At 42.0% G+C, this 26,159-nt stretch overlaps 1 protein-coding gene across 4 annotated transcripts in view; it reads right to left on the bottom strand.

Annotated features, from left to right (window-relative positions):
- Positions 1–1,053: 1,053 nt before the first annotated feature.
- Positions 1,054–26,159, bottom strand: part of PCGF2 (polycomb group ring finger 2) — a 96,709-nt gene continuing 71,603 nt past the window's right edge. The window contains exons 5-10 of one of the 4 annotated variants that reach the window (XM_060781244.2): positions 25,853–25,903; positions 25,642–25,750; positions 22,306–22,354; positions 19,535–19,633; positions 10,817–10,954; positions 1,054–4,960 (exon numbers count right to left, since the gene is read on the bottom strand). In XM_060781244.2, the coding sequence (XP_060637227.2) occupies positions 4,598–4,960; positions 10,817–10,954; positions 19,535–19,633; positions 22,306–22,354; positions 25,642–25,750; positions 25,853–25,903 (809 nt within the window). In that variant the 3' untranslated portion in view covers positions 1,054–4,597. The remainder of the gene's footprint in view (positions 4,961–10,816; positions 10,955–19,534; positions 19,634–22,305; positions 22,355–25,641; positions 25,751–25,852; positions 25,904–26,159) is intronic. The other 3 variants (XM_060781246.2, XM_067470094.1, XM_067470095.1) reach the window with 3 other exon arrangements.

Here is a 26,159-nt window from a genome sequence, read left to right as displayed (position 1 = left end):
TCAGGCATGCCTACCTATACAACAGGGGCTCTTCCATACTGAAGAATTATAGCACTATGATTCCACTTTAATTTCCATGGTTGCATCCTATAAAATCCTAGGATTTGCTCTTGATTACTTAGAATTCTCAGACCCCTTCTACATAATCAAACAGATAATACACATTATCTGTTTTGAACTGGATTTTTTGAGTCTACACTGACATACAATCCAGTTAGGATCCCCCGGTGGCGCAGTGGGTTAAACCCCCTGCGCCGGCAGGACTGAAGACCGATAGAGAGAATCCGGGGAGAGCCGGATGAGCTCCCTCTATCAGCTCCAGCTCCTCATGCGGGGACATGAGGGAAGCCTCCCACAAGGATGATAAAAACATCAATTCATCCAGGCATCCCCTGGGCAACGTCCTAGCAGACGGCCGATTCTCTCACACCAGAAGCGACTTGCAGTTTCTCAAGTCGCTCCTGACACGACAAAAAAAATAATAATCCAATTCAAAGCAGATAATCTGGATAATATGGCAATGTAAAAGGGGCCTCAGTGAGCACTGCTGCATCTCCTATAAAACCTAGATTCCATAGGATAGCCATGGCTGTTAAAGTAGAATCATAGCATTATAACTAAGTCTAAATCCACCTTAAAAACTGTTTCCAAACATTGGTTGCCTTGTGGGATGAGGGGGTTGAAGTCTATTAAAAGGTCCCGGGTTTCGACATCCAGGGATACAAAATGTGCTTGGGTCAAGTTAGCCCTTCCTACCCTACAAGCAAAAGGGAAGGGAGAATCGTTCTGGATTTAATTGTCCTGTATAAGAAAAAGGCAAGAGGATTCAAGCTGACAGAAGAATAGAACTCTTCTCACTGGAAGTTGTGCGTCTCCACCTGGCAGTTTTGAAAGTTAGCAAAAGAAAAGACTTCTATCTTTCCCCACCTCACAGTTAAAAGCACAAAGCTGGTCGGTTGCCTCCGTGTGTTAATAAATAAAGTTTCCTTCTCAAAGGCACTATATTTATTTTTTAACTTGATTTACATGGTTTTTTTGAAAGAAAAACAGAAAGAAAGAAAGAAAGAAAGAAAGAAAGAAAGAAAGAAAGAAAGATGTATAACAAATTATTAGAATGGTAATGTATTTTCATGCCAATATTTGGAATGAGATGACTCTGACTGTCTGTAGCATGCAGAATTTAGGGAAGTTACTTTTGGGTGTCTAGAGTTCCTTTTACACTGCCATAGAATCATAGAGTTGGAAGAGACCTCGTGGGACATCCAGTCCAACCCCCTGCCAAGAAGCAGGAAAATTACATTAAAAGCACCCCTGACAGATGGCCATTCAGCCTCTGCTTAAAAGCCTCCAAAGAAGGAGCCTCCACCACACTCCGGGGCAGAGAGTTCCACTGCTGAACAGCTCTCACAGTCAGGAAGTTCTTCCTCATGTTCAGATGGAATCTCCTCTCCTGTAGTTTGAAGCCATTGTAATACAACTGTTTGCTCTGCCCCTGACACGATAAATAAATAAATCTGCTTTGAACTGGATTATATGAGTCTCCACTGCCATTTAATCTGGGAAAGAAGATAATCTGGGATCAGATCCTGGGATATAGGGCAGCATGGAAGGGGCCTATGAAAGAACTCACCCCAATACTTCCTATATTCGTATGTTAGGAAAATAAGTCAACTAGGTTAAAGGTGACGTGCATACATGCTCCAAGAAACAACAGACAGGCAGAGACATTGTGCACAATTGACAGAAAGGATGAAAATAATAATAATAATATACTGCTCCAAGAAATATGTGCTTTGCACAAGACTCAGGGCTCTTAGATACAGCCACTATAACCCAGAATATCAAGGTAGAAAATCCCACAATATCTGCTGTGAACTGGGTTATCAAACTATAAGAAAGGAGATTCCACCTAAACATGAGGAAGAACTTCCTGACTGTGTGAGCTGTTCAGGAGTGGAACTCTCTGCCCCGGAGTGTGGTGGAGGCTTCTTCTTTGGAAGCCTTTAAACAGAGGCTGGATGGCCATCTGTCAGGGGTGCTTTGAATGCAATATTCCTGCTTCTTGGCAGGGGGTTGGACTGGAGGTCTCTTCCAACTCTATGATTCTCTGATCTGAGTCCACACTGCCATATATTCCAGTTCAAAGTAGAAAGTGTGGGATTTTCTTCAGCTGAATGGAAGGGGCCTAAGGGCCCTTCTAGATAGGCCCTATATCCCACGATCTAATCCTGTTTATTCCAGATTATCTGGCAGTGCGGACTCATAAAATCCAGTTTAAAACAGAAAACCTGGGACCAGATCCTGGGATATAGGGCCCTTCCACACAGCCCTACATCCCAGAATATCACGGCAGAAAATCCCCCAATATCTGCTTTGAACTGGGTTATCTGAGTCCACACTGCCATATATTCAAAGTTCAAAGCAGATAATGTGGGATAATATTCAGCTGTGTAGAAGGGGCCTCGGGGAGCACCCGGTTTATGGAAATGTTCCCTTTTAAGACTATAACTCCCAATATTTGGGAATGAGCTGACTCTGTCTCCTTCTACACTGCCATATCAAATCCAGATTATCTGCTTTGAACTGGATTATATGGTAATGTAAACTCAGATAATCCAGTTCTTTGAGAATATGACTCTGGCCTCTTCTACACTTCCATATCAAATCCAGATTATCTGTTTTGAACTGGATTACATGGTAATGTAGACTCAGATAATCCAGTTCTTTGAGAATATGACTCTGGCCCTTTCTACACTGCCATATCAAATCCAGATTATCTGTTTTGAACTGGATTACATGGTAATGTAGACTCAGATAATCCAGTTCTTTGAGAATATGACTCTGGCCCTTTCTACACTTCTATATCAAATCCAGATTATCTGTTTTGAACTGGATTATATGGTAATGTAGACTCAGATAATCCAGTTCTTTGAGAATATGACTCTGGCCCCTTCTATACTGCCATATCAAATCCAGATTATCTGTTTTGATATTATGGTAATGTAGACTCAGATAATCCAGTTCTTTGAGAATATGACTCTGGCCCTTTCTACACTTCCATATCAAATCCAGATTATCTGCTTTGAACTGGATTATACGGTAATTTAGACTCAGGGTTGTTGTAGGTTTTTTCGGGCTATATGGCCATGGTGTAGAGGCATTCTCTCCTGACGTTTCGCCTGCATCTATGGCAAGCATCCTCAGAGGTAGTGAGTTCTGTTGGAACTAGGAAAAAAGGGCTTATATGTCTGTGGAATGACCAGGGTGGGACAAAGGACTCTTGTCTGCTGGAGCTAGGTGTGAATGTTTCAACTGACCACCTTGATTAGCATATAATGGCCTGACAGTGCTTGGAGCAAACTTTTGTTGAGGGGTGATTAGATGTCCTTGTTTGTTTCCTCTCTGTTGTGCTGTTGTAATTTTAGAGGGTTTTTTTTTTTGCTCCAGGCACTGTCAGGCTATTATATGTTAATCAAGGTGGTCAGTTGAAACATTCACAACTAGTGTCGAAGGCTTTCATGGCTGGAATCACTCAGTTCTTGTGGGTTTTTTCGGGCTATATGGCCATGTTCTAGAGGCATTTCTCCTGACGTTTCGCCTGCATCTATGGCAAGCATCCTCACCTCTGAGGATGCTTGCCATAGATGCAGGCGAAACGTCAGGAGAAATGCCTCTAGAACATGGCCATATAGCCCGAAAAAACCCACAAGAACATTCACAACTAGTTCCAGCAGACAAGAGTCCTTTGTCCCACCCTGATCATTCCACAGATATATAAACCCTTTTTCCTAGTTCCAACAGACCTCACTACCTCTGAGGATGCTTGCCATAGATGCAGGCGAAATGTCAGGAGAGAATGCCTCCAGAACATGGCCATATAGCCCGAAGAAACCTACAACAACCCAGTGATTCCGGCCATGAAAGCCTTCGACAATACAATGTAGATTGATATAATCCAGTTCAAAGCAGATAATGTGGATTATCTGTTATGACAATATAGATTATATGGCAGTGTAGAAAGGGCCTTGGTCCTTTAAGGGTGTGGAGCAGAGGCCATGAGAGGTAGGTATGAGAATATGGCCCCCCGAAAGGCAGTGTAAATGGTGTGAGAATGTGTGCTTGAGGCATTCCAAAGTTGGGCTACAGTCGTATGATAAAAAGCGCACACGAAAGCCACGTGTGCTTCTAGGAAAGGAAAGTCTGGCAGGTTTAAGGCTGTGCGTTTTTCTCTTTCTCTCTCACTCCGGGGCTGTGCAGTTAGTTTCGCTATAAATTGAGGGCACAAGTTTGTGTTTGTTTGTTTTTTAAAAAAATTATTAACAAGAAAGCGCTGCAGCTTTTACGACAGATGCCATCATGCAGTTACGTGAGCACATTTTCCGCTTTTTCCAAAATTAAAAAAAGGGGAGGACAACGTGGATTTTTTGTCTCTTTTTGCATTGTTTTTTCTTAAATTAAGTCAAATCAATCAATAGAAAATAAGTATGTATAATTTCCCCAACCCACCCACCACTGCCCCTATCTACACATAATATACTTATTTATAAAACTCAGGATCCGGCAACAAGGGGGATGGAAACGAGCCGTTCTTTCCTTTTTAAGTCAACGCCGACATCGCTGGACCGCCGTTCACCATGGTTTTGCGTCCCCTGCCAGCCAAGGGCTGCATCTGGTGGCAGTTCGAGGAGGAGCCATTGAGCATGGCGCCGGAGGAAGCGTTGGCAGGAATGCTCACAGTGGTGGTGTTGGAGCTCGGGGAGCCATGCGAAGGTGTGGCCGGGCTGGGCAAGGATGAGGAAGTGGTGGCCGGCAAGGTGGCGGGGCTATTAGCCTTGTCGCTGACAGATTCACACTCCGACGCACCACTGGTGTTGGTGCATTCTGAGTTGGGAGGCTGGGAGGACAGCTTTAACCTCTTGCAGGCTGGTTGGACCCGGTACTTCAAAGGAAGAGGACCATTCTGCAAAGACAGAGAACAACAAAAAGGATCAGGGACTTGAGAAATTCCTTCCAGTCTTTGTGTCATTCAGAAGTGACCAATGTGAGTTCATTTTACACAGCAAAGCAAGACATTTCTGTATGAGTCTAATCCAGTGATGTGGATTTTGCAGAAAAATTAGAGTCGGAACATTGTGGATAAATGTATTGTCGAAGGATTTCATGGTCGGAATCACTGGGTTGTTGTGGGTTTTTCAGGCTGTATGACCATGTTCTAGAAGCATTCTCCCCTTTTTTTAAGATTCATTTTTATTAGTGAATAACATGGACATAACACATCGACATTAATTTAATAATAATAATAATAATAATAATAATACTTTATTTATACCCCGCTACCATCTCCCCAAGGGACTCGGTGCGGCTTACATGAGGCCGAGCCCACAATACAACAATACAAGCAATACAAGCAGTAACAAATACAATACAAAGCAATTAAAATAAATCTCATACACATTTAAGTTAAAAATAAAGAGAAAAAAGAGAAAAAAACATACAAGTCAAGTATAAAAAGTCATTGGCATGACTAGACAATTGGTTTCCAGTACAATGAAAGAGGGTGAACATGGTTTTAAAAAAAAGTAGGAAGTATAGGATAGAGGAGAGAATGGGGAAGGGGAAAACAAAAAACAAAAAAAAAGGGGGGGGGAGGAGGGGACCAGTATCAAAGCATCTGTGTAGGACATACACATATACATATACACTTTTTTTCCTCTCACTTCCAGATCGCTTACATCAGGGGTCCTCAAACTAAGGCCCGGGGACCGGATACAGCCTTCCAAGGTCATTTACCCGGTCCTCGTTCAGGATCAACCTAAGTCTGAAGCGACTTGAAAGCACACAATAACAACAACAACAACAATCCTATCTCATCAGCCAAAAGCAGGTCCATACTTCCCATTGAAATATGAATAAGTTTATATTTGTTAAAATTATTCTTAATTTTAATTCTTGTATTGTTTTGAAGTGGTTTTTTTCACTACAAATAAGATATGTGCCATGTACGTAGAAATTCGTTCATGGTTTATTTTGTTTTGTTGTTGTTGTTTTTTTTAAAATTATAATCTGGCCTTCCAACAGTTTGAGGGATTGTGACCTGGCCCTCTGTTTAAAAAGTTTGAGGACCCCTGGCTTACATGGTTGATATATTCCTTTACTCTGTGTTTTACTTTAATTGTAGTAGTCACCTTCTATCCTGGACCTTAGGGCTTCTTTATTCTATTTTTACAAGTACTTGTAGCTGTTCTCTTTTTAAAAATATAATAATATTTTCCAGTCCGGTTTGTTTGATGGTCATCTGTTTTGGGCAATATTTTGGGTCAGCAGATCCATATTCATAATGTCAATTGTTTTCTCAATCCAATTATCTATTGTAGCTGTCTCTTTCACTTTCCAAAAGCAGGCTATACATATCCTTGCAGCCGTGGTAAGGTAAAAGAAAATTCTATCTCCATTTTTATCAATTTGAAAGTCTTTGATTCCCAATAAAAATATTCTGGTTTAAATTCGAATTTAAGTTGTAAGATTTCTCCCATTTTTTTTATACCTCATACCATTTTTTTAACAACTTTAATAATAATATAATAATAAAAATAAACCTTTATTTATACCCCGCTACCATCTCCCGAAGGACTCGATGCGGCTTACAAGAGGCCGAGCCCAAATACATCAGTAAAAAAGCAACAACAGCAATACAGATAATAAATAAACTCATAAACAAAGCAATAAACAGTAACAATAACACCACGACGCATTAAAAACCTATGGCAGGGCCAAATAATAATAATAATTAAAATTGTAAAAATGCTGGGCATTACAAGGTGACATATAACTAGGATAGGTATTTGGAGAGAGATGGAGCGAGCAGACAATCCTAGATCATTAGTAAAGTGTGATTAGGGACATGTTGCTTAGGGTTTCCTTATTCTGGGAAGGCACACTGGAACAACCACATTTTCAGGCTCCTCTTAAAGACTGCCAGAGATGGGGCATGCCTAATGTCCTTGGGGAGCGAGTTCCAGAGTCGAGGGGCCAACACCGAGAAGGCCCTATCACTCGTCCCCACCAATCGCGCTTGCAATGGAGGTGGGATCGTGAGTAGGGCCTCTCCAGATGAATGAAGACATCAAGCGGTCACGCAGGTAGGCAGGTCACAAACCGTTTAGGGCTTTGTAAGTAAGCACCTGCACCTTGAATTGGGACCGGAAAATGAACGGCAGTCAATGGAGCTCCTTAAACTTTACACCACCTCTGAGGAGGCCTGCCACAGATACAGGCAAAACGTCAGGAGAGAATGCTTCTAGAACATCGCCATACGGCCTGAAAAACCTACAACAACCCATTGTGGGTAAAAATTCCAAGTGATCCAAATCAGGGTTTGTTTAACTTTTCAGCTTGAGACATTTTTACACAACCTCAGGTACATAGGTGTATAAAACAGGTATAAAAATAAAATATTTATTGATAATAAATCAGCATTTGCAAGGCTTGCTAACCAAGCTGATTTTCCTTTTTATGAATCATAGAATTGAGTTGGAAGAAACCTCGTGGGCCATCCAGTCCAACAGCTCAAGCATCTTCTGCAGAGTCCACTGTAAACATTACATAACAGATTCATCTAAATATCTAAAACCGTATATTTACATATTTATATCAAATGTTATTTTTAGTATGTAATTCAACCTGGATTAGAATTTGATTCCAGAATTTTTGTATCTGTTCACACTCCCACCATAGAACTGAATACCAGGCTTCCCGATTCCCACAATGCCACATTTGGGATTTAATCCCAGAATCATATTTGTTTATTTATTGTTTGTTTCCGGTATTTGTACCCCACCCTTCTTAACCCCCTTGGGGGGGGGGGAGGCTCAGGGCGGCTTCCAGCCGGCAACAATTCAATGCCTCCAATGGCTGGATGGCCATCTGTCAGGGGTGATTTGAATGCAATATTCCTGCTTCTTGGCAGGGGGTTGGACTGGATGGCGCATGAGGTCTCTTCCAACTCTTTGATTCTATGATTCTATGTACACATAATAAAATACATAATAAAATCAAATAATTACATACATTTAAAACATTAAATCACCTTAATTAATTAAAATCTTTTTCTGATTCATATATGCTAGCTGAATTGGTGTCCTATACCATTTCGTTATTATTTTCAATTCTAATTCCTTATATTTTCCTATTTTTATTTTATTTAAACCAATGATGATCTCTTCCATTTTTTCTTTTCCTAAGCCCCCTTCCTATGCAAAAAATTGTTAATAAGGATATATGGTGATAGAAAAATTAAGGACCAAGATCAAGAATTGTTGAAAAACAGTATGAATATGTGTGGGACCAAATACAACTGGAAATTATGGACATTATAAGAACAAAAAAACATGGTCAGACAAACTTGAGCCACCTATAAGAATGTAAGTAGGCATGCATGTACAATGACAACCTTTTCAAAACTTTTCAAAACTATGCCAATTTGGGGATTGTAGTATATCTATTATTTGTATGTTGCTGTGTTTCTTATTTAGTGAATTACAACATCATAACACCTGATGAAGACATTGTGAAACAAGGGAAACAACCCGGGAGACCTTGTTGTGTGTCACTATCATTGATGTTGTTTATGGAAGAAGATCTTTCGACAACATAGAAAGTGTTATTTTGTGCCACTGTGCCGGATATTGTTTAACTGTTGTTTTGGAAGCTCTAAGCTCATTGTATTGACGAAATATTGATAAACCATGTGTCACTGTTTTTGATGTTGTTTATGAAAGAAGATCTTTCGATAATATAGGAAGTTTTATTATGTTAATAAAGTATTGAAAAATTATCTTCCAATTATAAACAGTCTTTAATTAGTCGTGTGAATGTTCTCATGTTACATTCAATGTAGAAATTCTTGGAATATAGAAATTGTGATTGGCAATCTACAGTTTTTGTAATTAACCTTGAGTATAAGCCTAGTTTTTCAGCCCCCTTTTAAAGGTTGAAAAGGCCCCCCTTGGCTTATACTCGAGAAGAAAATTAAAGAAATTTGGACTCCATTTAACAGATGGTTACAGGCTGTTAAACTAGATGACGAAAGCTGGAAGAAAAATATGGATAGAGTGGAAAGATTCATGCAATGGGAAATAAAAACATTAAAGTTGTCAATAGGGAAGGGGAGGGGTGGGTATGAGGAGGGAGAACGGAATGAAAAAGGAAAAAAATAGTAATTATCGTGATGTATAATTTATAAATAAAACATAAATAAAATGTCTAAAACAGCCACTAGGTGGCATTCAGAAATTGTTTACTATTGCCAAATTTTTCCGCAACCCCCATTTTCAGTTACAAAAGGGATCGGGAACCACCGTTTAAGAACCAGTGCGCTAAATAATATTTACCATATATACTTGAGTATAAGCCGACCCAAATATAAGCCGAGGCACCTAAATTTTACCACAAAAAACCGGGAAAACGTATTGACTTGAGTATAAGCTGAGGGTGGGAAATGCAGCAGCTACTGATAAATTTCAAAATAAAAATAGATACCAAAATAGATACATATCCTTCCAATATTAATAAAGAGAGTAAAATAATAAATGTAATAATAATAATAATACAGTGAAATAATGGAAATGTAATAATAACAATAATGAATAGAGTAAAGTAATAAATGTAATAATAACAACAACAATAAAGTATAATAATAATGAGTAAAATGATAAATGTAATAATAATAATAATAATAATGAGTAAAATAAAAAAATTGTCATGTCAGGAGCAACTTGAGAAACTGCAAGTCGCTTCTGGTATGAGAGAATTGGCCGTCTGCAAGGACGTTGCCCAGGGGACGCCCGAATTTTTTGATGTTTTATCATCCTTGTGGGAGGCTTCTCTCATGTCCCTGCATGAGGAGCTGGAGCTGATAGAGGGAGCTCATCCGCCTCTCCCCGGATTCGAACCTGCGATCTGTCGGTCTGCAGTCCTGCCAGCACAGGGGTTTAACCCACTGTGCCACCGGGGGCTCCTAAAATAATAAATGTAATAAAAATAATAATGATAGAGTAAAATACTAAATAACCTTGGCTCAAGTATAAGCCGAGGGGGGCCTTTTCAACCTTTAAAAAGGGGCTGAAAAACTAGAGTTATACTTGAGTATATACAGTACTTGATTTAGTATGCTTGGTTTCAATATTCTATTCAAGCATGGATATCATCGCCCAACATGTTGAAAGTTTTACATGCAAATCATTTTGCTGGAATATTTATATGCTATATTTAGCTCATCATATTCTCTACTTAGCCCACCTAACATGTTTGATTGTTGCGCAACCACCTATCTATGGCTAAATATATGCATGTGTAATTTTTTTCCATATAAAAATGTAACATCAGAAAAATTTCCATTGCACATCGCTAAGTCATTCTGCTTGTTTGCTCTCCTCTAACATACTATAAACATCATAATTTGTAGATAAGTATAAAGGCTTGCATGGTAATAAAACATTTCATCGACCTCTCTTACGATACATAAAACATCTTATTAACCTGTTATATGTGGAACAAAATGTTTTGGATGGAAAGCATGGCTAGATGACCCTCTCCAACAGTTTTATTTACGTTCTTCACCTCCCACTGTTCTACCCTTCCCCACTTGCATGCACAGATCTGTAATAAGATTTTAAATAAAATATAATCAACATTTTATGAAAACCGAGCAAAATCTTAATTTTAAAAAGTCTACTGCTGCTAACTCTCTTGACTCAGTTTGAAAACCCCACAATAGTCATTGATGCGGAAAGTAAAATTTCCCTAGTATGTCCAGTACCTTGAGTATTTCCGAAAGATGTACTTCTTTAATAAGAGGATTTCCCTCGTCACTCACCCTTCGCCAAGGATAGATGTAAGTAATGTCCATGAGTGTATAATATTCTTTCAGAGGCTCATCTTCATAGAGAACTTCAACCTAACAGATAACATAGGACAATTAAATAAGAAATTCTTAAATCTTCTGGCCCAAACAGAGGCCTGTGGTTTTGCAATCTGAATATCTTAATGTTATATTTCAGTCCCTAAAGCCACAAATGGCTCAAAAAAATTCTGCCAGAGGCAAAAGCACTCATTCCACATACAAAGCCAATCATATTGAGTAAGGAATCTTCAATATTGGTAACCAGGCTGCTGGAAATAGCAATCTTCTCAAGCCTCCACTAGTTATTTGTTATGTATATAATTGCTTACTGTCTTGTATATGTGTGTATTGGTATGCAATTTTACCTTTTCTATTTATTTATTTATTTACGACATTTATATGCCACCCTTCTCACCCCAAAGGGGACTCAGAGCGGCTTACAAGTAAAAAGTAAATACAATATATTATATTATTATCATAGCACAATATTAATATTATATATTACATTGTACTATAACATTATACTGTAATATTATTAGTAATATTACATTTAATATAGAATATATAATTATAATATCATTTTATTAGTAGTAGTAGTATATTGTATTACATTATAATGTTATCAATATTATATGTATATATAATATAATATAATATAATATAATATAATATAATATAATATCATAAGCACAGTGCAGGAGACAAGATGGAACTGCCTTCCTGGCCCCTCTCTTCACTCTGATCTCAGAGCAGCGGTGGTGCTGGAAGTGGGGGGCGCCCAACTGATGACACTGGAGGCAAGACGGCACTGCCTTCCTGGCCCCTCTCTTCACTTTGATCTCAGAGCAGCGGTTGGTGCTGGGGGGGGGGGGGGGGGCTCCCAACTGATGACACTGAAGGCAATATGGGACTGCCTTCCTGGTCCCTCTCTTCATTCTGATCTCAGAGCAGCGGTTGGTGCTGAAAAGGGGGGGGGGGTCCCAAATGATGACACTGGAGGCAATATGGGACTGCCTTCCTGGTCCCTCTCTTCATTCTGATCTCAGAGCAGCGGTTGGTGCTGAAAAGGGGGGGGGGGTCCCAAATGATGACACTGGAGGCAAGATATAACTGCCTTCCCAGCCCCTCTCTTCACTCTGATCTCAGAGCACCAATTGGTGCTGGAGGGGGAAGGGGCTCCCAACTGATGACACTGGAGGCAAGATGGCACTGTCTTCCTGGACCCTCTCTTCACTCTGATCTCAGCGGTTGGTGTTGGGGGGGGGCCTCCCAACTGATGACACTGGAGGCAAGATGGCACTGCCTTCCTGGACCCTCTCTTCACTCTGATCTCAGCGGTTGGTGTTGGGGGGGGGGCTCCCAACTAATGACACTGGAGGCAAGATGGCACTGTCTTCCTGGACCCTCTCTTCACTCTGATCTCAGCGGTTGGTGTTGGGGAGGGGGGGCTCCCAACTGATGACACTGGAGGCAAGATGGCACTGCCTTCCTGGACCCTCTCTTCACTCTGATCTCAGCGGTTGGTGTTGGGGAGGGGGGGCTCCCAACTGATGACACTGGAGGCAAGATGGCACTGCCTTCCTGGACCCTCTCTTCACTCTGATCTCAGCGGTTGGTGTTGGGGGGGGGGGGGCTCCCAACTGATGACACTGGAAGCAAGATGGAACTGCCTTCCTGGACCCTCTCTTCACTCTGATCTCAGCGGTTGGTGTTGGGGGGGGGGGCTCCCAACTAATGACACTGGAGGCAAGATGGCACTGTCTTCCTGGACCCTCTCTTCACTCTGATCTCAGCGGTTGGTGTTGGGGAGGGGGGGCTCCCAACTGATGACACTGGAGGCAAGATGGCACTGCCTTCCTGGACCCTCTCTTCACTCTGATCTCAGCGGTTGGTGTTGGGGAGGGGGGGCTCCCAACTGATGACACTGGAGGCAAGATGGCACTGCCTTCCTGGACCCTCTCTTCACTCTGATCTCAGCGGTTGGTGTTGGGGGGGGGGCCTCCCAACTGATGACACTGGAGGCAAGATGGCACTGCCTTCCTGGACCCTCTCTTCACTCTGATCTCAGCGGTTGGTGTTGGGGGGGGGGCTCCCAACTAATGACACTGGAGGCAAGATGGCACTGTCTTCCTGGACCCTCTCTTCACTCTGATCTCAGCGGTTGGTGTTGGGGAGGGGGGGCTCCCAACTGATGACACTGGAGGCAAGATGGCACTGCCTTCCTGGACCCTCTCTTCACTCTGATCTCAGCGGTTGGTGTTGGGGAGGGGGGGCTCCCAACTGATGACACTGGAGGCAAGATGGCACTGCCTTCCTGGACCCTCTCTTCACTCTGATCTCAGCGGTTGGTGTTGGGGGGGGGGCTCCCAACTGATGACACTGGAGGCAAGATGGCACTGCCTTCCTGGACCCTCTCTTCACTCTGATCTCAGCGGTTGGTGTTGGGGGGGGGGGCTCCCAACTGATGACACTGGAGGCAAGATGGCACTGCCTTCCTGGACCCTCTCTTCACTCTGATCTCAGCGGTTGGTGTTGGGGGGGGGGCTCCCAACTGATGACACTGGAGGCAAGATGGCACTGTCTTCCTGGACCCTCTCTTCACTCTGATCTCAGCGGTTGGTGTTGGGGGGGGGGGGCTCCCAACTGATGACACTGGAGGCAAGATGGCACTGCCTTCCTGGACCCTCTCTTCACTCTGATCTCAGCGGTTGGTGTTGGGGGGGGGGGGGCTCCCAACTGATGACACTGGAGGCAAGATGGCACTGCCTTCCTGGACCCTCTCTTCACTCTGATCTCAGCGGTTGGTGTTGGGGGGGGGGGGGCTCCCAACTGATGACACTGGAAGCAAGATGGAACTGCCTTCATGGCCTTGCATGAATGTAATTTTCCCAAAAGGTTATGACTCTAACAGGTCATGCTTTTACCAAGAGGTTATGGCATCTTTTTTATTTATTATTTTGTTTATTTATTTATTTAGAACTTTTATATACCGGTCTTCTCGACCTCCGGAGAGGGACTCAGGCCGGTTTACAACAAAGATTCATAAACAATAGTTTTAATTTTTCAAAAGGTTAAGACTTCTAACAAGGTCATGCCTTTCCAAAGATCATAAAATCTCCAGAAGGTTAGGAGATTTCCATTTTCCAATACAGACAGCATTTTCCGCTATGTCTGAGGGCAACAGACTACTTAGGGTGTGCATGCAACCCATTTGGAAATCTCAGTTCTGTCCTCCACCCAACAGCATCTGCTGTCAAAAACAATAATCAAATTTATGACAAGGCAACCTTGCATAAGATTATAAAACCATGGAAGGGAGCCTACTTCTCTCTTAATGCCGTTTGGCTTAATTATATGTGGATGGTATAAAGAAACAGAGAATGAGTGAGACTTATACAATGCTAGTGTTGCAAGCTTTACCCATTTTTATTTTTTGCTCTGGCAACATCCACCATCATTTGCTATCTCCCATTTTATCCATGGGGAAAAAATCTTGATCAAGTTCTACTACTAAATGAAGACTTTAAAGAACAGCTTTCCAAACTGTGTGTCTTGACATGTTAGTGTGCCGGCTGCAGTGTGTAGGTGTGTTTAACTTCTAGTTTGCTGTGTCATGAGTACTGTATCTCTAAAAAGTATGTCACCAACATGAAACGTGTGGGAAGCTCTGCTTTGAAGTGTTCCTCCCACACCTGAGTAGCAAGACTAAAATAAATTATGACACTAACTACCCTAAATAAAGGCACATTTCCTCAATTTACATCTTTGGACAGATATGGGTTGCTTTTCTGCAGCTTTAAAAAGACTTTAATACAGACTTCATTAAGTTAGAGACTAAGGCCCCTTCCACACAATTGTATAAAATCCACATTGAACTAGATTATATGGCAGTGTGGACTCAGATAATCCAGTTCAAATCAGATATTGTGGATTATCTGCCTTGATATTCTGATTTGTGGATTATCTGCCTTGCACTGAGACAGTGGTGGATAACTACTGACCAAAAGGTCATGAGTTCGAAGCCAGCCCAGGTCAGAGTGAGCTTCCAACAAAAATTGTGTCGCTTGTTGTCAACCTTTGCAGCCCAAAAGACAGTTGCATCTGTCAAGTAGGAAATTTTGGTACCACTTATGTGGGGAGACTAATTTAACTGATTTAAGAGGCCATAAAAATCTCCAGCAAGCATGCAAAGAATGAGGAAGTACTTCATCAGTGTCACAAATGGATGGTGAAGCAACAGCTCCCCTGGTGGCCAGAAGCTGGAATGTTAAATAGCCTCTGAGTATCTGTCTATATATGTTGTGTGTCTATGACATTGAATGTCTGCATGTATATGTACACTGTAATCCACCCTGAGTCCCCTGCGGGGTGAGAAGGGCAGAATATAAATACTGTAAATAAATAAAAATAAATATTCTGGGTTATATGGCTGTGTGGAAGGGCCCTAAGATGCAAACATGACTTCTATGGAATCTACTATTGTGCAACACTAATATTTGAGAAAAGGCTAACCGGGGTTCAAGCTAGGCTCCCTCCACACTGTCCTATATCCAAGGATCCCCTCTCAGATCATCTTCTTATCCAAGAATATTGAGCACTTGAGACTCTGGCCCCTTCCACACAGCTGTATAAAATCCACATTGAACTCGATTATATGGCAGTGTGGAATCAACAAATCCAGTTCAAAGCAGATATTGCCTTGGCATCCTGGGTTATATGGCAGTGTGGAAGGGCCCTCATATGAGACAGTTTAAAGCAAATAATCTGGGATGGGATCCTGGGATATAGGGCAGTGAAGGAGCCTCAGATTGTCTTTCAAAACCAAAACAAAAAAAAATGTTAATAACCTCATTTCCTGTTCATGTTGTACTTTCCATTATGTTATTTTGCACTGTTTTATTTTATTTTGTTATTGTATGTATTTTATTGTGATTTTTTTGCCTTGTATTTTATTTTGCTGTATTGTATTTTCGGGTTTGGCCTTATGTTAGCCGCCCCAAGTCCCCTTTGGGGAGATGGTGGCGGGGTACAAATAAAGATGATGATGATGATGATGATGATGATTATTATTATTATTATTATTATTATTTCCTGTGTGCTTTTACTCCACTTTTAGGTAGTCTGGGGTGGTCTAGTGGATGTGCCGGGAAACATGGTGATATTAATAACAGTGGCAGCAGGTCTTGGACAGTGGTGCTCAGTTCCAAATGCCAGTCCTTCCCCCTGATGTTCACAACCAGGGATGTGGGGGAAGCAAGCAATTGTTAGTTCACTCCTTTTTACTTTTATACTAGCTTGGGTAGTGTTGTCCAGGTTATTTGCAAAAATATATATTAATTGAACAAAATGCATAAGGTTGTGGGTGAATGACAACTGGCATCATGCCAGGTTAACCCCAAGAAACTCCATCAGTGCTTAAAGTTTGTTATGTTGGGCAAGTTTGCTCTGGATACATCATTGGTGGAGTTCAGTGTGCTCTCTGGCTATAGGGTAAAGTACAACTCCTACTATGGTGAGTCAGTCCCCTCAAACCACTCCAGTAGGTTGAGTTAGTCATGGGGGTTCTATGTGCCAAGCTTGGTCCAAGTGCATCATTGGTGGAGGTCACAGTTTCCCTGTTTGTGGGTGAACTACAACTCCCAGAAAGGAAGGTCAGTTCCCCTCCAGTAACCAAATTTTGTCATAGCAGGTATGTGTGCCAAGTTTGGTCCAGGTCAATCGGTGTTTGGGTTCACAGTGCTATCTGGATGTAGGTGAACTACAACTCCCCCAAATCAAGGTGAATTATCCCAAAGACCTTCAGTATTTTTTGCTGTTCATAGGGGCTCTATGTGCCAAGTGTGGTCCAATTCCATCTTTGGTGGAGTTCAGAGTGCTCACTGATTGCAGCTGAATTATAAATCCCAATACCTACAACTCCAAATTGTCCAGACCATATCCCCTCCAAACCCACCAGTATTCAAATTTGGTATATTGGGTATGCATGCTAGTCTGGTCCAGATCCATCATTGTTTGGGTTCATAGTGTGCTCTAAATGTAGGTGAACTACAACTCCTATAAATCCCTCCAAAGACCTCCAGAAAGTTTTGTTGGTCATGGGGTTCTGTGTGACATGTTAGTTCCAGGTCCATCGTTTGAACTCCACCGGCTCTTTGACTGCAGGTGAATTATACATCCCAGTACCTACAACTCCTCTAAATCACGATGAATTGCTGATCAATTCCTCTGTTTGCTGTGTTCAATAGAAAAGAATAGGAAAGGGTTATGGGAGAGGCAATAGACGGGGTCATACAAATTCCACAGCAATGGAGAGAGTAAGAAACACTGGGATGCCTGTGGTGGAGGAAAAACAGAAAATCTAGGATGAAATTGTCCCCATATGAAAGCCTTCACTTTGGTGGTGGGTAGTATGGTGTTGGTGGAGGACATTGGCAAGGCTCTTGTACATGTTCACTGCACTCTTATAACCTGTAATGTCATTGGAGGGAGGGCCATTGGTGTCTCCTAGGTAGTTGAAGCTATAGCTATTTGTGAAAGTGGGAGCTTGTCTGTATAAGTGGACACCCCAGTCACAAACACACACATAATTTCACTTTTATTATGTACTAGCTGTACCCGCCACGCATTGCTGTGGCCAACCTTCCCTCCCTCTTTCTATTTTTTCTTTTCTTCTTTCCCTTCCTTCCTTCCTTCCTTCCTTCCTTCCTCCCTTCCTCCCTCCCTCCCCCTTTCTCTCTCTCTCTTTCTTTCTCTCTCTCTCCTTCCTTCCTTCCTTCCTTCCTTTTATTTCCTTTCTTCTTTCTCCCCTTTTTTCCTTCTCTACCTAATCTTGGACTGCAACTCCCAGCAGTCCTCCTGATCCACCTACCTACCTACCTATCTCTAATATATCTAACTGGAGTATTGCTGGGAGTTGCAGTCCAGGAATAGGAAATTGGAAATATGCAGGGATCAGGATGCTCTCAAAGAAATCAAAGGAGAAGAAAGCTTGCAGCTTGGAAGCAGTGCATTGGAATCATCTTCCTCTCCTAAAGGGCCTGGTTTAGGGAATGCTGGGAGTTGTAGTCTGGAAAAGAGTGTGGATATGCGATTGTGTGTTTTGTTGCCAGGGGGAGTCGTTTTTGCGCATGCGCTGTAGCATATTTTTGCTTTTTTGGCTTTTTAAGTCCCTTCTGCTGTGCTTTTCAGTGTTTTATGAGTGAAGGTCACCCACTGGCCTGATTGGTGTATTGTGTCCAAATTTGGTGTCAGTTCGTCCAGTGGTTTTTGAATTATGTTAATCCCACAAACAAACATTACATTTTTTTTAATATAGATTACTAGCTATCCCCTGCCATGCGTTGCTGTGGCCCAGTCTAGTGATCTGGGAATAAAATAATGAGAAAGTGTTGGTTTCTAATATATGTAATTTCTTTATGCTTGTGGGTAAACTGTACTTCTTGCTGTTTCTTTGTCACTCTTGGTGTGGAGATTGCTTGGTTTGCCTACTCTGGAACATGCAACATATAATTGACCTTTTTAAGGGGTCCCTTTCAAATCGATGATACTATATATGTCATATACATATGTGTGTGTGTGTGTGTGCATGTGTGAATTGTATCTATCTATCTATATCTATGGCCCGACGGCTCTTTGTTAGGAGGTCTTTGACTATGTTTTCTTGCCCTGGTGAAAGGAGGTGAACTGGATGGCCTTAAGGCAGCATTTATTAACCTGGGGGTTGAGACCTGGGGGTTGGGACCACGGGGGGGGGGGGGGGGGTTGCGAGGGGGTGTCAGAAGGGTTGCCAAAGACCACCAGAAAATACAGTATTTTCTGTTGGTCATGTGGGTTCTGTGTGGGAGGTTTGGCCCAATTCTATCATTGGTAGGGTTCAGAATGTGTTGTAATGCATTTTTTAATTTTTTGGCTTTTTAAGTCTCTTCTGCTGTGTTTTTCAGTGTTTTTATGAGTGATGGTCACTTGTTGGCCTGATATGTGTATTGTGTCCAAATTTGGTGTCAATTTATCCAGTGGTTTTTGAGTTATGTTAATCCCACAAACGAACATTACCTTTTTATTGATATAGATTATTGTAAATAAACCTTTTGTGATTTTTAAGATTGAACTCTGCATCTTTGCCTGCCTAAGTTCATGGGAATGGCAATGCAATACTATATGTCATGGGGGGGACGCAATCTGTGTGTATGTGTGTATCAAACAAGAAAGAGAGAAAGGTACAATCTCTTGGGGGGAAGTAGTGGATGGGCTGTCTGAAATGCTGTGTGCAGTATGGTTTTAGCACAAGGGGAAGCAGCAGTTTCCTCAATGGTTCTGAAAGTACAATAGGAAAGAAAGCAATCCAGCTGGAATCGGGTTTTTACACACAACACAACTATAGTGAGAAATACGTCTTGTGCAAGAATGGTCAAAGTCTTCAACTTTTCGTGTAATTCAGAAAACCGCAATACGGGACAAACCTTCCTGGCTAAAAACAAAACAAAGTAAATAATTCACATTGAATTACGGCAGGCTTCAACTGAGATGCATGTGCATATTTTGTTCCTTGCGTACTTAATCCCAGGTACTAAACCAAACACTTCCAGGACGCAACTTCGGCCCACAACAGCCTGCCACGCTGGCTTTGCGACTCACTTTGTATTTGCTGGGCACATCCATCTTGTTGCGGAGAAACTTGGCCAGGTGCATGATGGTCATGGCGGCAGGACAACGGAGGAACCTCATGCTGTTCTTCTAGGAAGAATGAGATCGAGAAGGAGGGAGGGAGAGATGGTTTAGAGAGGTAGGGAGGGGGCTGGGCTGCTGTTGCAGCACTGACAGAGGCTGAAATATGTATTGAAAGAGCGGTAAATCTGCCAAAAGGCAGGGAAGTGGGAGGGGGCATGGCGTCCAGGGAGAGCCAAAGGTCACAAGGAGAGGGTTCTGATGCAATCTATATACCACTGTAATACAGGATTAAATGGACCAAGTCGGTAGCTGGAGACAAGAAGGAAGAAAGAATCTAGAAAGAGCATGCCAAAGAAAGAAAAAGAAAGGACAAAAGAAAAAGACAAGAAAGGAGAACTGGTAGAAGCAGCAGGAAGAGAGAGCAAACCATATAGGTCAGTGGTTCCCAACCTTCCTAATGCAGTGACCTCTTAATACAGTTCCTCATGATGTGGTGACCCCCCCACATCTATAAAATTATTTTTGTCGCTACTTCATAATTGTAATTTTGCTGCGATTATGAATCGTAATGTAAATATTTGCTATGCAGGATGTATTTTCATTCACTGGACCAAATTTGACGTGAATACCCGATACTCCCAAATTTGAATACTGGTGGGGTTGGGTGGGGATTGATTTTGTTACTTGGGAGTTGTAGTTGCAGAGATTTATAGTTAGCCTACAATCAAAGAGCATTCTGAACTCACCAACGATGGAATTGAATCAAACTTAGCTAAAGGTAAATGTTTTCCTCTGACATTGAGTCCAGTTGTGTCTGACTCTGGGGTGCGGTGCTCATCTACATTTCTAAGCCAAAGAGCCAGCGTTGTCCGTAGACACCTCCAAGGTTATGTGGCAGGCATGACTGCATGGAGAGCCGTTACCTTCCCGCTGGAGCGGTACCTATTGATCTACTCACATTTGCATGTTTTTGAACTGCTAGGTTGGCAGAAGCTGGGACTGACAGCGGAAGCTCATGCCACTCACCTGGATTCGAACCTGCGACCTTTCAGTCAGCAAGCTCAGCGCTTTAACCCACTGCGTCACCAGGGGCTCTGAACCAAACCTGGAAGGTTTTGGTGGGCACTGACCTTGAGTTTTAGAGTTGTAGTTCACCTACATCCAGAGGGCATTGTGAACTCAAACAATGACGGATCTGGACCAAACTTGGCACAAATACTCAGTATGCCCAAACGTGAACACTGGTGGAGTTTGGGAAAACTAGACTTGTTATTTGGGAGTTGTAGTTGCTGGGATTTATAGTACACCTACAATCAAAGAGCATTCTGAACCACACCAATGATAGAATTGGACAAACTTTCCCTCATTACCAACAGAAAATACTATGTTTTCTGATGGTATTTGGCGACCCCCCCTGTCACCCCTCATGACCCCCTGAGGGGTCTCGACTCCAAGGCTAAGAAATACCGATATAGGCTAAACTTTAGACAAGACACAATGTTGCCACTGGATTGTGGGAGTGAATACTGGAGATGGTGCAGCGTTTTTCAACCTGGGGGTCGGGACCCCAGGTGGGGTTGTGAGAGGTTTTTAGAGGGGTTGCCGAAGACCATCAGAAAACATATTTTTGATAGTCTTAGGAACCCCTTTGGCAGAGAAGGCTGAAGATCTCTCCACCTGTCCTTCTCTTCCATTTTGGAAGCAGATGGTGAATCCTCCCACCAAAAGCCCTCCTCCGCTGTGGTTGGCCAGCTTCTCAGCCAAGGGAAGGGCTGCTTCTAAGACTTCAAGCAGGAGAGGTGAGAGCAGGCATGTTCGGTGCATGGCACACATGTGCAGGCGAGGGAGAGTGTGTGAAGTTGGAGGGAGGCTCATGCCAGTGAGTCCCTTCAAGGCATGGGGGTTCTGTGTGGGAAGTCTGGCCCAATTCTACCATTGGTGGGGTTCAGAACGCTCCTTGATTGTAGGTGAACTATACATCCCAGCAACTGCAACTCCCAAATGTCAAGGTGGTATATATTGTCCGCAAACTCCATCAGTGCTCACATTTGGGCACATAGAGTATTTGTGCCAAGTTTGGTCCAGATCCATCATTGTTTTGAGTCCACAGTGCTCTCTGGATGTTGGTGAACTACAACTCCAAAACTCAAGGTCAATACCCACCAAACCCTTCCAATATTTTCTGTTGGTCATGGGAGTTCTGTGTGCCAAGTTTGGTTCAATTCCATTGCTGGTGGAGTTCAGAATGCTCTTTGATTGTAGGTTAACTATAAATCCCAGCAACTACAACTCCCAAATGAGTAGCAACGAAAATAATTTTATGTTTGGGGGTCAGAACAACATGAGGAACTGTATTAAGGGGCCACAGCATTAGGAAGGTTGAGAAACACTGTTTAATAGTTGTGTAGAAGCGGGAATTTCAGCAGGTATTGCCTATTTTCTGGTTATTTGACAAGTTTGTTGGTCAGGGAATGGATATACTTAGTCATGGTATTTCTCATTTTATAGATCACCACCTTTATGTCAAATATTTGGTATGCCAGCCTAAAGAAAGGCACAGATTTCAGGAAAGTTCCCTCCCACTTCCCATTCTACTAATTAAATAATGCTAACTTTTTTCAACAGCAACAAAAAGCATAGAGGTGAAGGAGACATCCAATTTCCTAATATTTTCAAAACAGTTGTGAATATACAGATGTTCAAAAGCCATTCTGTAGCTTCACAGTGACATCACTTACTTTGTCTTTATCCAGGTTTCCATTTTCAACCATTCCTTTGTTTTCTTCTCTAAGGAAAAAATAAATAAAAAAGGAAATCAATGAATATACATTTCCACACACATGCACTGGACAAGGAGAGAGCCAGCATGGTGTAGCGTTGAACTATGGAATACCCACTTGGCTTCTACACTGCCATATAATCCAGATTACCAAAGCAGATAATCCACATTATCTGCTTTGAACTGGATTATATGAGTCTACATCACCATATAATCTAGTTCAAAGCAAATAATCTGGATTTAAGTGCAGGCAAAGCTAAAACCACTTCTGAAACAACCACGTCAAGAAAACCCCATAACAGGCTCACCATAAATTGGAAATGACTTCAAGGCACACAACAACAACAAAATGTATAAAGAATTCAACCTGTTCCGCTGATTGAAAAAGATTGGGTTGATCCACCCGAGAAAAAATGATAAACCAGAAATTTAGCAAGTTCTGCCTACATTTCAACCAAAGAGATTACAGTCAATGCACAAAATTCACAAAATGCCTTAGTTGAAGTGCCATCTACTTTGTTTGTTTGTTTGTTTGTTTACTGTATTTGTATACCGCCCTTCTCAGACCTCAGGCAACTCAGGGTGGTTTACAATGGCAACGATTCAATTCCCCAAAACACTATAAAATATTTTAAAACATCAACACATAATATAATACCATAACAAGAATATTAAAACATAGATCATTTGCGTATCTTAATAAAAAAAAACCTTGTCCCATCTCGTCGTCCAGTCGTTCCAATTCCTATGTCTTCTACCTTGCATTTTCAAATGCTTGCTCAAACAACCAAGTCTTGAGTCTTTTCTGAAATGTTAAGAGGGAAGGGGCCGATCTAATGTCCCCAGGAAGGTCGTTCCATAGCCAAGGGGCCACCACTGAGAAGGCCCTGTCTCTCACCCCCACCAAACGTGTGGGGGTGTTCTTGAAAGATGAAATCCTTCCATCTACTGCCTGGTGACTTTGGCCCCTTCTACATCATCAAAGCAGATCATCAAGGACGATAATCCACATTATCTGTTTTGAACTGGATTATCTGAGTCTACACTGCCATATAATCCAGTTCAAATCAGTGTAGAAGGGGCCTCAAAGATAATGGCCAAAAGGCTAGAAGTAGCAGACCAACAGATCAAGGTAGCATCAGAATGGCAAAATTCAGGGGAGGGGCAAAGATTCAAGGAACAACGACACGCACTAATGATTTTAATGAGTTATACGGCCATGTTCTAGAGGCATTTTCTCCTGACGTTCCGCCTGCATCTATGGCCAGCATCCTCAGAGGTAGTGAGGTCTATTGGAACTAGGAAAAAGGGTTTATATATATGTGGAATGACCAGGGTGGAGCAAAGAACTCTTGTCTGTTGGAGCTAGGTGTGAATGTTTCAACTGGCCACCTTGATTAGCATTTGATGGCCTGGCAGTGCCTGGGGCAATCTTTTGTTGAGAAGTGATTAGATGTGCCTGATTGTTTCCTCTCTGTTGTTTTGCTGTTGTAATTTTAGAGTTCTAAATGTATGTGTGTGTGTGTGCTGTGTGGTTTTGCACATGCGTTGTAATGTAATTTTTGTTTTTTTGCTTTTAATGTCTCTTCTGTTGTGTTTTTCAGTGTTTTTATGAGTGTTTTTATTCAGTGTTTTTATGACCTGATAGGTGTATTGTGTCCAAATTTGGTGTGAATTCGTCCAGTGGTTTTTGAGTTGTTAATCCCACAAACGAACATTATGTTTTTATTTATATAGATTGTAGAAGGGGCCTGGCATGCAATGACAAAGGGACACAAGTTAGTTTCTGGGTTAAAAGTAGATGAGACAGGCCCCTTCGACACTGCCAGATAATCTAGGTCATCAAAGCAGAAAATCCACACTATCTGATTTGAACTGGATTATCTTAGTCTACATACCCATATAATCCAGTTCAAAGCAGATAATGTAGATTTTATATGGTGGTGTAGAAAGGGTCACAGTTTCCATATGATCAGTGAGTCTTACTAAATTATAATTTTAAACTATTTCCCTTATTTATAAAGAAGGCACTTCATGTACAGCCTTTGGCTTAAAGATGGTGTGGCGTTTGTATCTTTAGGAATAGTTACTCCAAGTTTCATTGTTCTCCCTTTGACTCACCACACATAAAACAATGCAAACCAGCTTTCCCCAACCAGGTGACCTCCAGGTGTGAATCCCGTTGCAATTTCAAACTTGTTTATTATGTAGGCACCATTGTTTCCTAGGGATTGCGTAGGCCCCATTGTTTCCTAGGAATTGCTCAAGGTGACATTGAGCCACACATGATTGTACAAACACAATACAAAATGCCTCTTACGATTAGAATCACAGAGTTGGAAGAGACCTCATGGGCCATCCAGTCCAACCCCCTGCCAAGAAGCAGGAAAATTGCATTCAAAGTACCCCCAACAGATGGCCATCCTGCCTCTGTTTAAAAGCATCCAATGAAGGAGCCTCCATCACACTCTGAGGCAGAGAGTTCCACTGCTGAATGGTTCTCACAGTCAGAAAGTTCCTCCTATTGTTTAGATGGAATCTCCTTTCTTGTAGCACCAGGATTGTGGTGCAGTTGGCTGGGAGTCAGCTGCATTAAGATCACTACTGACCGAAAGGTCATGAGTTCAAAGCCAGTCCAGGTCAGAGTGAGCTTCCGACCAATTTATGTAGCTTGCTGTCGACCTTTGCAGCCCGAAAGACAGTTGCATCTGTCAAGTAGGAAATGTAGGTATCGAGTATGCGGGGAGGCTAATTTAACTAATTTACGATGTCATAAAAATCTCCAGCAAGCCTGCAAAGAATGAGGAAGTACTTCATCAGTGTCACAAATGGACGGTGAAGCGACAGTTTAGGTACCGCTTCTGCGGGGAGCCTAATTTAACTAATTTATGATACCATGAAATCTCCAGCAAGCAAGGAAAAGAATAAGGAAGTACCCCAGTGTCACAAATGGACAGTGAAGCAACAGCTGCCCTGGTGGCCAGAATACCTTCATGAAGCTGGAATGTTAAATAGCCTCTGTGTGTCTACCTATATATGTTGCGTGTCTATGGCATTGAATGTTTGCCATGTATATGTACATTGTAATCCGACCTGAGTCCCCTGCTGGGTGAGAAGGGCTGAATATAAATACTGTAAATAGATAGATAGATAGATAGATAGATAGATAGATAGATAGATAGATAGAGATAATTTGAAGCCATTGTTCTGCGTCCTAGTCTCCAAGGCAGCAGAAAACAAGCTTGCTCCCTCCTCCCTATGACTTCCTATGAGGGCATCACGGATGTCATATTACCTGATTCCTTCATAGAACTCTATGGATAAGCTGACGATTTCATCATCCGATAGGTTCCCTTTCTCTTGTTCTGAAACTTCTCCCCGGTCTTCATTGGATCCATTAGGAACTAAACAAGCAAGAGAGGGAAAAGCATTAAAACTGCACTGGGACTTCCAAGTATAAATTGTTGTTGACGCATGTGAACGGAGATGTAAGATGGGCACCATACCATCAGCCAGAGGATATGCTGCATAGAAATCACGCCGCCTCTTCATTTCATCTGCAAGGGAAAGCAATTCATTTATCAGCGCTGTTATCTTTTCTTTCTAAAGAGTAGTTAAATGCCAACAGCAACAAAAAACACAAAACCCCCCAAAAAGAACTAATTTAAGCAACTAAAGATTAACTTGATAATTTGAAATATGACATTCACAAGAAGGTATAAGGGACATGTGGACGTAGTAACTTATTATCATTATTAGTACTATTTTGCTGTATTAATAGACAAATTAACGTCAACCACCGATGGATAGAAA

This window comes from Anolis sagrei, chromosome 6 (assembly GCF_037176765.1).
Source record: "Anolis sagrei isolate rAnoSag1 chromosome 6, rAnoSag1.mat, whole genome shotgun sequence".
Taxonomy (NCBI): Eukaryota; Metazoa; Chordata; class Lepidosauria; order Squamata; family Dactyloidae; genus Anolis; species Anolis sagrei.
Note: the sequence above shows the minus strand (reverse complement) of the source record. Positions and strands in the feature narration are given on the sequence as shown.